At 36.4% G+C, this 13,162-nt stretch overlaps 3 protein-coding genes across 5 annotated transcripts; 1 reads left to right on the top strand and 2 right to left on the bottom strand.

Moving 5' to 3' along the window:
• Positions 1-820: 820 nt before the first annotated feature.
• LOC121246416 (probable sugar phosphate/phosphate translocator At3g11320) lies at positions 821-6,406 on the bottom strand. Of its 2 annotated transcripts, XM_041144567.1 has the most exons (6): positions 6,120-6,406; positions 5,791-6,005; positions 3,134-3,601; positions 2,476-2,579; positions 2,134-2,362; positions 821-1,359 (listed from the first exon to the last, which is right to left on the bottom strand). In XM_041144567.1, exons 1-6 carry the CDS (start codon positions 6,172-6,174, stop codon positions 1,213-1,215), a joined length of 1,218 nt encoding a protein of 405 aa, XP_041000501.1. In that variant the 5' UTR covers positions 6,175-6,406; the 3' UTR covers positions 821-1,212. The 2 variants fall into 2 exon arrangements, with proteins under 2 accessions (XP_041000501.1, XP_041000502.1); XM_041144568.1 differs by lacking the exon at positions 6,120-6,406 and having other exon boundaries at positions 3,134-3,959; positions 5,791-5,918.
• A 2,175-nt stretch (positions 6,407-8,581) lies between these two features.
• On the bottom strand, positions 8,582-10,306 carry LOC121246474 (60S ribosomal protein L35a-1-like). The gene is made up of 5 exons (XM_041144652.1): positions 10,154-10,306; positions 9,990-10,025; positions 9,268-9,496; positions 9,145-9,187; positions 8,582-8,838 (listed from the first exon to the last, which is right to left on the bottom strand). Exons 1-4 carry the CDS (start codon positions 10,183-10,185, stop codon positions 9,146-9,148), a joined length of 339 nt encoding a protein of 112 aa, XP_041000586.1. The 5' UTR covers positions 10,186-10,306; the 3' UTR covers positions 8,582-8,838; position 9,145.
• Positions 10,307-10,862: 556 nt separating this feature from the next.
• LOC121246478 (immediate early response 3-interacting protein 1-like) lies at positions 10,863-12,552 on the top strand. Of its 2 annotated transcripts, none has more exons than XM_041144657.1 (2): positions 10,863-11,032; positions 12,155-12,552. In XM_041144657.1, the coding sequence occupies exon 2, from the start codon at positions 12,159-12,161 to the stop codon at positions 12,390-12,392; it is 234 nt and encodes a 77-aa protein (XP_041000591.1). In that variant the 5' UTR covers positions 10,863-11,032; positions 12,155-12,158; the 3' UTR covers positions 12,393-12,552. The 2 variants fall into 2 exon arrangements, with proteins under 2 accessions (XP_041000591.1, XP_041000592.1); XM_041144658.1 differs by having other exon boundaries at positions 12,125-12,552.
• The last annotated feature ends 610 nt before the right edge of the window (positions 12,553-13,162 follow it).

Genomic DNA, 13,162 nt, shown 5'->3' with positions numbered 1-13,162 from the left:
TTAATAATATTATTTGTCATTTATTTAGATATCCTTTCACTTTGATCGAAGCATGCATGTTGAAGTTCACCGCCGTCTGGCAAGTTGCCATCTTTTGTAGACTTTTTGATGGAAAACATTGCGCCAATATCCCCATGAGTTCCTTCTTTCTTGTTTCTTCTTTTGTTCGTTTTTGGTGAAAATGACTTTCACATGATGAGTATAATTAATTAATAAATAGAAAAAAAAATAATAATGGTCTGTTGTGTCGGCGAATCTAGCCGAATCCAGATTGTTATCTTATTCTCTCAATCTATAATAAACATTTAAATTTATAGGGATTGTTTTGAAATTATAGATGATCTTAATGGAATGGATAAAAATATAAGGAGGTAAGCTGGGCCTGGGGAGCTGAAATATGGGTGTATTAGAAGTTACAACTGTCGGCAAATCCATGGACTATAGAGGTAGGCACCAGGCAAGGCAGTCTAACACTCAGATTATTTAAACAGAATAATACATTATCTTTACTGTTCCTGCATATTGGAGGAAGATATCCCAGAGGTTCACTGCTCTCCTATTTGCATGAAGAGCTATTTTTTCCCACAGCAAATGGGCATGATGGACCTAATAGTCTAAAATTCCATTTTGGTTTAAACACTCGGATCAAGAAGTTGAACCGGGAAGCATTTCCATTTGAACTCGGCCAATGGCCACCACTTTTTCCATAGATTCACAGGAAAAAAAAAAAAAGAATTTTTGTTCCCATTCGACTATGAATGCAATTTTTTCAGCAGTTTCGATATCCTTGTAGTTGGAAGTAATTCCTTGCATGCGGGAATGGATAGATTATGAATGCTTTTCATTAATTAATCAATATGTGGAATGTTAATAACAGACTGACTGTGTTGAGACCCAATTCTACAAACCCTTCCTGAAAGAATGAGAAAACATTTCCAGAAAGAAAGAAGACATTCCTCCAAAACCCTTAGACGGTAATAATAGAGGCATATAAGTCGCTCGCTTATTGAACTTTTTCTACTTTTTAAGGCTAATCCTGAATTGTTGCTGATACAAGTGGAAGCCAATCACTGAGGCTTCCGGGCAAAGGGAGGAAAGAATTAGAGGGAAGAACCAAGGCACCAACCATGATGGCCAAAACTTCCCCTCCATTTGCGTCAATGCTGTACTTGCTTTAGAAAATTGAATTATAGAAAAATCCACTTAATGATGTCATTTGCTTCGTTTCTTGGCTTCACTGTAGAGTATAACTCCGAAGACTGTGAGTGCGTAACCGAGCATTCCAGTAACCGAGACAGGATTTCTAAAAATTAAAATTGAAACCACCACAGCCACTGCCCCTTTTGCATTTCCTAATACCTGAAAGAACCAACAACTTTTTGCTTTACAAAGCTTGAACTTCCAAATTATTTAAATGGAGAAAAAGAAAAAGATTCAGTAGTTAAAAATAGCCAAAAATATACAAATCAGTAGATGGACGCAACATATGATATGCAAAGAGAGACCTACAACATCAATTAAACAATTGTCCCCCTCACCTAGAATTGCTACATGGAACTTCTGCCACACATCTTCTACCTACATACCTTTGGCCATCCTTCCTAGAGTGCCTTCTTCAATTTAAACCAAACCGCTCCCCCTCAAACAGTTTTAATGTAATGAATTCCATCATCCATTATCAAAACCATCGTAGATGATTCTCTCACCATGCTCTCAACCCACTCGTCCGTTTCATCATCCCTATTTTTACCATAATCTTTTGAAAGTCCAATCATGATGCTAACAAAATGGCTACGATCAAGTTAACGAGGGGCACCAACATGAAGAGAAAACTGTTTATCTTTACCTATTCACTCTTTCCATAACCACCATAACTAGCAGCAAGAGAATATAAATGCATTGGAGAATTTTCACCAAATTTCCAAGATATCACGCATGGGTTTTGGGAATATTCAAGGCATGCAAATAAAACATAAATCTTATTGGACATGGAGCTGCTAAATTTTGGTCATTGGCAAAGTAAAGATCATTCCTCCTGAGCAGTTATTCTTCTAAAGGTAGGAATATAACTAACAGAAACCATCAATCATGTGGAACTACAATTAGAAATTAGTATATATCATGAATCCATACCTGGAGAGTAAGAGCACTGGTGTGTTTGGTGACCAAAAAATTGGTCAGGTTCACAAAATATGCCAGTGCCGAGTTGAATAGTAGATACCAGATGATCTTAAAATCATCTCTGGCGAGAGCCAGGGTGATGCCAACCACATTTTCTTCCATAATAAGTGTTGCAGGTAGCAGAAAGACAACAGCTATTGGAGCCATGTAAAGAAGAAGGTTCATAGAATTCAGCTTCTCCCTAGAATAGTATCAAGTGCCTCTTAGTACATTTTTTAGTTTTAAAATAATCAAAATACAGGACCAAGAACTGCCATCAACATCACTCTCAACAAGAGTAACACGGTTCCTTACCCTTCAGAAGACAGCAAAATCCCTTGTAGCACTGATTTGAGTGCCCTCGCAGCTGTAGCTGCAACACAAAATATGAACCCAAACAGATGGAAACTTGGTTCACCCTGTGCCCATATGAAATGATGGCAAAATTAGAAGACATAACCATGAATCGAGACAACAGTAAATCAAAAAATTAAAGATTATTTAATGCTAGAAGCAGTATCCCTGTCACTAATCCAAACACTATCAATAGTTGAAACAACCAAATATGTACCACACAAGTAAATACAAACCTCAACTACGGCATATAAACTAGGCTGAGATGGACAAAGGTAAAAAAACTTAAGGTTTCAGAGATAAATTATCCTGGATCTTACAGCCGAAAAACATTATTTTATACCAATCCTTCAAACCCATCCGCACAATTCGCAGTAAATCCCAATAAAACTGACCTAGAAGATATTAAAGCAAAACCCATAACCACAACTCAAAGTAATTCCCAATAAAATTGATCAATTCGCTCATGACCAATCTCCACATTTTTGCAGTGCAGTAACTCCAAATGATATGGATCCAATTGCAAAGAAAGTAGTGCACATTCAATTGCAAAACTAAAACCCATAGCAAAACTTCAAATTAGTTCCCAATAAATTACAAAACAAAAAATAGTCCATACCCCGCTTGCGATGATGACCCCGGTGACAACAGGAACGAGGGTCACATAGGTAAGCCAAGCCTCCCTCTTCAAGGTCATGAGGTAGGCAAAAACCGCGGTGAAAAACGGCGTCGTGGCCCCGATAGCCTGGTTGAAGGAGACAGGCAAGAAGCGGAGAGAGACGTTGCCGAAGACGACCGACACGCAAAAGACAAGGCTGAGCGCGGAGATCTTGAAGAACTGGACTCGGGACCGAATGGTCTGCATGGGGACAATCTTCATCCAGGCGATGGCGACGTAGCTGAGCAGAGAGCAAGCGGTCATGTGGCACATGGTGAGGAAGATCGGGTACTTGAAGCCGTAGTTACTGAGCAAGTACTTGTTGAGCAAAAGGACCCCAATGTTGGAGGAGTACCAGGAGGCCACGAGCCCGATCGTGAACAATCGGCTTGAACTCTTCATTTTCGGAGGCGTGTCTTGATCTGACGGCTGAGATGAGATGAGATTCTCTCAACAACCAAATAGAGGGAAGAGACAGAGGGATAGAAAATATTCAGGTGAGTTGGTTTGTACTAAGACGAGAACATGGATACAGATCTGTTGGGGTTTGTGCGTGTGGAGATCTGGGCATTGGTAAACTCAATAAAGAAGAAAGACTGGAGAAGATATTGCAGACGACTGGATAAACTTCCATGGATCTGAAGGAGAACAGATTTTCATTTCATTTCATTTCATTTCATTTCTCAGACATAGCTAGAGAGGAGGGGGAGGGAAAGAGAAAGATAGGGCTGGGATTTAAGGATTGGGGGTCGAGTTTTAAGGACGATCGACGGTAATGTGCAGGCCTCTGCGAACAGGGGGAAGAGAGAACGAATGCGATTGACAATTTGACAGAGAGAGTTTTAAAGCAGTAACAGGGGATGTGTATACCATAAACGCGCATCGCATTTCATTAATGCCACGGAATTTGGGGTGGTTTTAGTTTTGTGCCAGTATTTGTTTTCTCACTGATAAAACACACAGAGTAGTTACCGAACGTATAATTTATTTTTTGTTTTTTTTTTTAACAAATATTTTTTAAATCTCTTTATATATTTAAGAAAAATCACAAACTTATTAAAAATATTTTTTAATTATTAAGTAAATAGAAAAATTACAATCAATGAGAAAGTTATCGGTAGATTTTCTCGTCAGGACTAGCATTTCCTTTTGTTTTTCTCACTTTATACTTGTATTGTTTATTGTTTTGTTTTACACTTCTTTTCTTTATAAAATAGAAAATTAATTAAATTATAACGTCGTAGAGAGGTGTACACTGCTGTAGAGTACAAACAAGCTGTACTTTTTGAGTAATACCCAGTTTCAATTTTTCTAGCTATGGGATCCATATTTTGATAAGAGTAGACTACCTGTATTTTCTCTCTAACAATACTACATATAATCATAGAGTACACACTTTAAAAAATAATAAAATTTATTATTAAAAAATTAATTTTCTTTTCATATAAAATCCATATTTATTCACTTTTTTTAAAGTGATTAGTTTGCACACTCACGACTGCAACTATCAATTCTCATTCTTTTTTTTTCTTTTTTTAAAAAATCTTTTCACATTCCTTGTACAAGTCTTCGAATTCTCAAAAAATACTCCTTTCCCAACCCAAAAAAAAAAAAAAAAAACTTATATAAGGATGATGCCATTAGAAATATAATTAGAAAATGGGTTTCGTTTGAATAAAAAAACGATTTTTTCATTTCATTATTAAAAAATATAATAAATAATTTAATTTTTTTAAATTTTAAAATAATAATAATATTAAAAATAATATTCAAATAATATTTTATTCTAACTTTTAATTTTTATCTAAAAAAATATCTCTCACTATCTAAATGAGATAAGATGAAGGAATCAACAGGTCCATCTCAAATTTTATTCCAATTTTTGTCCCATTTCGTACATGCAACAATACATGAGGGGCTTTTTAATTTTTTTTTTTTTAGTCGTCTTGTCTGTCACATTATCTAAGTTCCAAACACCCGCACCCCGCAAAAATAATATCTCCGAATTTTTAAAGGGAACAAAATGGGAACAAAATAGCAAATAACATTGTGTCTTGCTGATATGACCAACTACCCATTACGGGACACGATCTCGTTGACTTAAAAGGAAGGAAGAAACTATGTATTCTATTACTAAAGCCGTAATTAACGAAAAATTATTTTTATCAATTATTATTTATCATCTTATGCACATTTTATATTCTATAAAAAATACTCCACAGATTATGAAAAAACATTCTTACATTCTATAAAAAAAATTTATAAATATAAAATACAAAAATAAATAATAGTTGATGCATAATATTTATCATTTATCGTAATTAACGGATATTTACTTAAAAGAGTTAAGGCAAAGGGAGGTCCAAATGCCACCAATCAGTAGCCCCTAGGGGGAATGTGTAGCATTCCTTGTAATTAACGGATATTTACTTAAAAGAGCTAGAAGAAACTTTAAACTTAGGGAAAGAGATAAGGCAAAGGGAGGTCCAAGTGCCACCAATCAGTAGCCATAGGGAGGGGGGGAATGTGCGAATCTGTGGCATCTGATACCTCTATTCGTACCGGTTGAAAACTATGTACTTAAAACAATTAATTGGAAATTGGCAGAAAAGTCCAACCTTACTATTATGATCTGGCAGAGTATCAGATAACGGGTCAGCTTGACCGTCGGATTCCATGGCAACAACTTCGAAGCCCCTTGATCCCTCCGAACTAACAAATCCAGACCCCTTGCTTCTACAGCTTACCGATAGCAATAGCTTCGTCCCTGATACTTTCAGAGTCAGAGAAGCATCGGATAATAGCTGAGCCCTACCCATACGTTTTGCTCCACCTGAAAATCAGCCGATCAGAGAGCTACGAGTTTTTTTTTTTTTTTTTTTTAAATTAGGGTTAACTAGGCATCTAAGACAGAGGGAGACAGACAGACATGAGCGAGTGAGCATACCTTTGAAAAATACAAGGCTTGCCGGAGCAGTTACAACTGCAATCTGTCGTGCCATTTAAGATGAGTGGGGGTGGGAGAATAGGAGCGCAGAGAGAGGGGGGGAAGGGGAGAGAGAGAGAGAGAGAGGGAGGGTTCAGCCAACGGTCAGGGCCAGTGGCCAGTGGGAGGCCAAAGTCCCAGCTCGGTTGTTACACGCCCAATTCTATTATTCGGATCCTAACATCGGTCCAGTATTTTTGACATCGAGGATTTTGATCGTCTAGTGCCTACGTGGCACCGTCTGGGTTCCAGACACTTGTGCGTCTGCCTGGTGCCTGCTATCTTTATAAGAAAATACTATTCCCACAGACAGTTTTTACCGAAAATTTATACCGAATTGTATTTTATTTTATTTTTTAAATTTTTAAGTGTTTTTAAATAAATTTATATTTTTTTATATTTTTTAAAAAATTTTAAAATTTTTAAAAAAATGATTGGAAAAAAAGAAAATAAAAAAAAATTTTTGCCTCTCGGTGAAGATTCTCTGAAGTCTGATCCTCCGTGGCTGTAGCAGAGTCCATCTTTGTAATCTACTCCAAGGCTTGGATGCCGTGTATTGGAGAACACAACAATAAAAAAATGGCGAATGGGAAGGAATTCTAGGTTCGTCTCTCATTTTATTTTACCCGCTATTTTTACATTTATTTTCATCAATAAACACGAACGAGAATTACAACACTCCACGAAGAACCTATGAAGTTGGTCGTTTAATTTAGGACTAAAAAAACATGTTCAACTAAGTTGCATGATAACTCGTGGGAAGTTAACTAAGAAACAAAAACAAAACGGAAAAATCAATAAGACTTGGAATTATAAAAGAATACGAGTCTGGTAATTTTTTTTTATCATATTATAAAAGAGTATTAATCTAAAAAACTTAAAACATTTATTTTATGGTTTATTATTTTGAATAACGCATAATGCTCACAAAGGTATAAATGAGATCTTTAACATTACATTTTTTTAAGTTCATGTTTGGATGTTGAGATGGTTTCAACCCATTTTAGCATTCAAACACCACTCAAATACAAATATATTTTACTTTCAAATTTTCAACTTTTTCATTTAACCATTGCTAAATCATTACGGTTTTCCCCAACTTCCAAACAAAACATAAAAATCAATTTTTTTTTCAAATTTTAAAATAAAAATTATATTAAAAAATTATATTATAACAATATTTTAACTTCATAATCTTTTTATTTAACTTTTTCTCTATTATTTTTTAAAATCTCATAAAACATCTTAATTTAAATAATTTTACTATTATTTACAAATTATTTCAATACTATTCACAGATTTTTCATCTCATTTTATCTCAATATCCAGCAAATAATAAAAGATGCGGATCGTTTTATCTTTGCATAACCGGAACACAACCAAAAAGAAAGTTATTAAGAATTTTATACTATAAATGGCTTGATACTCCTATCCAATTAAAAGAAGACGTGCTATTGGGAGTTTTATATAAGGACGTTGCTACGTCCCGATCGGTTAAAATTTCTTTTACTTCCACTATTTTTTAAAACTATTTAGATATTTTTTAAAAATAAAAAAATCACATATTATTTAAATACACACTTAATCATAAAAAAATTCGGTCGGTGGCCACCTACTGTGAGAAAAGCATTTCCCTTTACATAATCACTATTTTTTAATAATATGTCATGATAGGTTGACTACGTGTCCGTAGACTACTTAATAATTACTCAAACTAAAAACTACAACATTCACGGCAAGAGTTACCGGAATTAAAGAACAGAATCCGTTTCAGCCCAAAGCGAACTACAATAGCACACTTCATAAAAGAATTTTTTTTTTTTTTTTTTTTTTTCCGTCTCTCCACCAATCCAACCTCTCCCCTTTCCCATGCCCTTTTTCCTTCCTCTTCCAACTTTTTCAGCTTCCCTTTTTTCCCACCATATTCCTGACTTTTGTTGGCCAAGTATGCGGCCTTTGATTAGCTTCTCTCCTACCACCACACACAACCATCGCCTCAGTTAGCATCCATTCCACCCCGCCAAACACAAGGCACACGCTGTCTCAAGAACTCAACACCCCCCCGTCTCCTTTCTCCTCTCCTCCCTCTCCTCTCCTCTTACACCAGTTGCCTGACATCGACTTTTGCCTTCTCCATTCAGAACATAAGGGCTGGTTTGGTTTTGCGAAACTATGTAATCTCATCTCATTGCATATAATCATTACAACTTTCTCCAACTCTCACACAAAATATATAGACAATTCAACTTTTTCAAATCCAAAGAGAACAAGCATATAGTTTTGCACATCATTCCTTTTCGAATAATGAAGCTACTTATACTCTAAAATAAATTATATTTAATTAAGTACCTTGATGTGAAAAGAACAATCACATAAGCATGGTGGAAAAAATTTCTGCCGAAATAAAAAAGCTAACAAATGCCTTTAACTAACATTGCCCAGTATCCATTCTATAAGATCTCGATCACCCATATACTCAAATCAAGAAACAAACAGGTGGAAACTTCTCAATGAAATTAGTAGAGACAAACAATGTTTTGATAAGTAGAGACCCAAAATATTCCTCGCACCAATCTAATGATTCCGCTCCAAAACATATGACATATACTTAGCTCATAAAAAGAAGCAACTGAATAACTATTCAGCACCAACCCAATCCAGCATCTACAAAACCTAAGAGCTGCCAGAGGAAAAAGGAGATGCGATCAAGGACCAGAGTGAGATATTCCAGCTAACAAACCAATTAATTGTCAATTATGCTTACATTCAGCATTTACAACAGATGACTACAAGAAGATCAGCAGTAAGTTCACATATAAATAATTTGTAAGTCAGTCGGGGCAGTACGTAAATAAACAAAAACAAGATCTCTTATTATCTAAAAAACATATAACCCAAATTGAAAAAGAAACACCAAGGACAAAACAAAACAGAGAATAAAAGGCAGATAAATGAAGAAAAAGCGTTCGTAAGTATTAATAAGTACCTTATATATTGCTGGGGTACATGAAAACCCTAACTCTAGCTCCCTGCAAAAGAACAAAGAACAAAATTTGTGACTTTCACAGAAAACCATTCTACAAACATCAAAATAACATCTATACCATACCATGGATTTTGGAGGGAGATTCGACTTGAACTTAGCACGAACAATGCCGCTGTTACCATGAGGCCTAGCCACCTTACCCCATATGCAGCGATAGTGAGTTCCATTCTTCTTCACCTTGGCCTTGTAGATATAAGCCATACGCTTGCCTGCATACCATGAAACCTCCTCCTTGGTGTTCACCCCCTCAATCTGGATCAATGAAGTGTTCGGGTACTGGTTCGACTTGGACCTGATCCATCATCCCCGTCAAAAGTTTATACACAAAACCAAAAGAAGGAACCTCAGACCTTAAACTTTCTAGCCGATAAACAACATGTGAAAATAATAAAACTATAGGAACAATCTTAAGTCCTCCAATTTCACAATTAGTGCCTCGGGAACTATTAAAAAAAAAACACCTCAATCCAGAAAAAAACAATGTTCTTTTTTCCTATAATCCTCGGCATCCAAACAGATGCGGGAAACCAAATGCACATACTAGTACACAAAAAGAAAGCAACCCTGATCTACCTAACACAGCAACAACAATAGAATATCCTAAAGGTTTTGGGATTTGGGATCACAGGAAACAAACATCCGAGCTAAGACCCTAGTAATACTTATTTCCTATTGTTTTGTCTCAGCAGCCAAACAGAACCTAGGAGAGCCAAAAAAAATTATTCCCAAAAAAAAAAAAAAGATTCGATTGGGGTATTATATAGGAGAAAATGAAGTCCGATTACCTCTTGTAGCCGAGGACTGTTCCTCTGACGTAGAGCCTGAGAACAAATACAGGATCAAAAAAATAAAAACTAGCAAAAATCTATTTGCGTAAAGTCAACAAAAAAAAAAAAGGTTTGAAACTAGGGATTTAAGAGAGACAACGGGAAAGGAAAGGATTGCAGACCTAACTCGCTCTCCTTGGCGTCCCTTCACCATTTCTATGTGATTAGGAGGCGCTCGCTTCAGATAGTACAAACCAGGTAGAGACAACTGCCAACAGCCTAAAACCCTAATGTGGTGAAAGTTGCGATTATTCGGGTCCTCATATTTAGACCATCGGAAGGGGTATCACTTTTTGGACCTGAAATAGAGGACGAGAAACATTTTGGGTCTATGAGCTCAAGTATAGATTGGTATTGGGCCGAACTCATAAGCCCAAGTCGTTCTTGGGAAACTTATATTTGGAAACCAGGCCCAGTTTTCTATTTTAATAACTCGATTGCCCCAATGTCGGTATTCTTCTGACCAGGGCCCGGTGACCGGTTATTTTTTTTTTCCAATCTAGTTGAACACTTTATCAATACCAATTCTTCTATATACAATCGATAGATACAATTGATATGCAGTCGTTCATGTCACATCAGATTTAAAATAAATAATTTTTCCTTTCTCATCAGCTCTCTCTCATCAACTCGATCTTTTTCTTTCATCAATTCTAACAGCTCGATTTCTTCCTTTCCTCAGCTCTCTCTCATTTTTATCATCAGCTCGGTCTCTTTCATCAAATATCTTTACATCAGTTACGTTTGCATTGCACCTCACTTTGCGACAAAACATTTTCTATTAGTACAGACTCGCAGTACCATTTCAATATAGTTTTACTTTTACCACAGTAAGCAAGGGCGGCCTTCCAAAATTTTCGTTGCGCACATAACGGCACTAGGCACGTTTCTTCCACTCTCTCGTTTCGGTGAAGCCTCGGGCTCCAGACTCCGCTTACGATCCATTCCCATTGCCAAGACTTTCCGAAGATCAGGTTCCGCAGTCAGGTTAGCGGGAAAAGGTAATTTTTTGCTAACCCTACAAATCCCGGATTTATCTATAAATCCAGATTCATAAATTTCTTAGATTTACGGACACTTGCATCTTTTCCACAATGTCCTTTGGGCTTTCGATTTGGGTATCTTGTGCAGTTCTCGCTCACATTTGCGTCCCTCACAATTGGGTTATTCGTCAAATACTGTTGCTATTATATAGTTGGTTGAATTGGACGCTCTTACTTTCCGTTGATTTATTTCGGCTCTCTTTCCTGTGTGGGATCGATTCGGATGTGATTTTAATACGAATAAGGAAGGTTGATACCAATTTTCATCAAGGATCTGCTTTTGAGGCACAATACTGTAGGTCTTATACTTAATCGAAAAGAGTTCCATTTTTTAAGCCTTTTAACCTTTAATCATATGGATTATTTATCTGATAATGTCATGGCGAACACCAGTATGGGTGCAGCCCATAAGCTGTAGATTCAAGACATCATGTGTTCGGTTTTGATTTAAGAGTTCCTTTGAATTACCCGAGGCATGGTTCAGGCAAATAGAGTCATGTATGTGAACATTGTGTTTACGAACATGGATATTTCTGTCGGTCATTTTGAAACCCCAGGAAAATGTCATCTTTGTCACTGCATGAAGCTTAGATAATTGACCCACAATACTTTCTCTTACGGGTTAAAAACTTAAATGACCAAACTTGCTTGTGACCCCTTCCATGAAAGCCGAAGAAACGTGCTTTATTAGTGTTTTGAGCATGACATCAACACATCATTCTAATAATCTCATCTCACTTCAACCGAAGATTTGGCTGCTGTGTCCAGCCTCCATAGTCCAGACTGACATGTCCCAATAGCTTTTGGTTAAAGTTGCACTATGGCACTTGGAAATCATCCACGTATATTACTTATAAAGATTTGTGTCGTTAACCTATCAAAAATAAAGATTGCGTTGTCAAAGTCGACAGTTAGCATTTGTTTCCTTCTGCCATTTCTGTCCCAGAGATGCGGAGATGATATTTTGACACGGTCTTCTTTAGCAGTTTTATATACACAATAGGTAGGGAGGGTGGGGTGAAGACTACCTTCAAATTGAAGTACATTAAGGTTTTAGATGTAAAATTCTTTATCATGCAGGAAAATGGGTTTGTGGACACTATTGGAAGGTTGCCTACTACTTGCTAATGCATTGGCAATATTAAATGAGGACCGCTTCCTGGCACCTAGGGGATTGAGCTTCTCAGAATTCTCAGGCGGCAAGACAAAATCATTTAAGGGGCAGCTTATCGGTCTTATTTATGCAACCCAGTACCTAAGAGTTCCTCTCATATTGCTAAACTTCATCTTCATCGTGGTAAAATTGGTATCTGGATGATACCACTCTAGGTAGGATTTTGTATTTCTTTAGTGATGGTTTGGATTTTTTATGTTTAAGTATGACGAGCAAATTTTCACCATTAGGTTACTATTGAAGTGACAAAGATATTCATTTTTTTTTTTTTTTTATGAAAACAGAGTTTCTATTGATTGTCTAATTCAAATAGGCTATAAATTATTTTCTGAAAGTTGAGAAACTGATATCTCTTGAACAAGCAGACTTGTATCATATGTTCACGATAATTTTTTTATTTTTATTTTTTATCTTTCCTTAACTTTAGTGACCAGTATGGCTTGGATTTTTTCTGCACCATTATGATTTTCCCGAGTGAGTAAGATTATGCTGTTCGTGCTTAAATGGTATTTTTAAGAGAAATTTAAGCGGGGAATGAAACCCTCCAGTGTGATATATAGCAGTAACCAGTTGGAGAATTATTGTGTAAACCAGCTGTAATATGAGAACCAGTAAGCCTTGTTTTCCTAAAATGTGGATTGGCAACCTGAAATATGGCGCTATCCTATAGTTTTTTTCTTTTAAAATTGTGGAGAGAGAGAGAGAGAGAGATCTTACTGTGGTAAAAATTGCATATCAAAGAAATGGCCGTGTATGAGTTGTTAATTAATTGGGTCAGAGAGATTTCAGTAGCAGAAAAATATGACCCGTGAAACGCTGAGGGAAAGATGTCCCTCCCAGTCCCAGTATGTTTTTCATTGGGAACTGAGATTGAGTACTGGTGATTACACAGAATGATACAACCCAGACATATC

This window comes from Juglans microcarpa x Juglans regia, chromosome 1S (genome assembly GCF_004785595.1).
Source record: "Juglans microcarpa x Juglans regia isolate MS1-56 chromosome 1S, Jm3101_v1.0, whole genome shotgun sequence".
NCBI lineage: Eukaryota > Viridiplantae > Streptophyta > Magnoliopsida > Fagales > Juglandaceae > Juglans > Juglans microcarpa x Juglans regia.
Note: the sequence above shows the minus strand (reverse complement) of the source record. Positions and strands in the feature narration are given on the sequence as shown.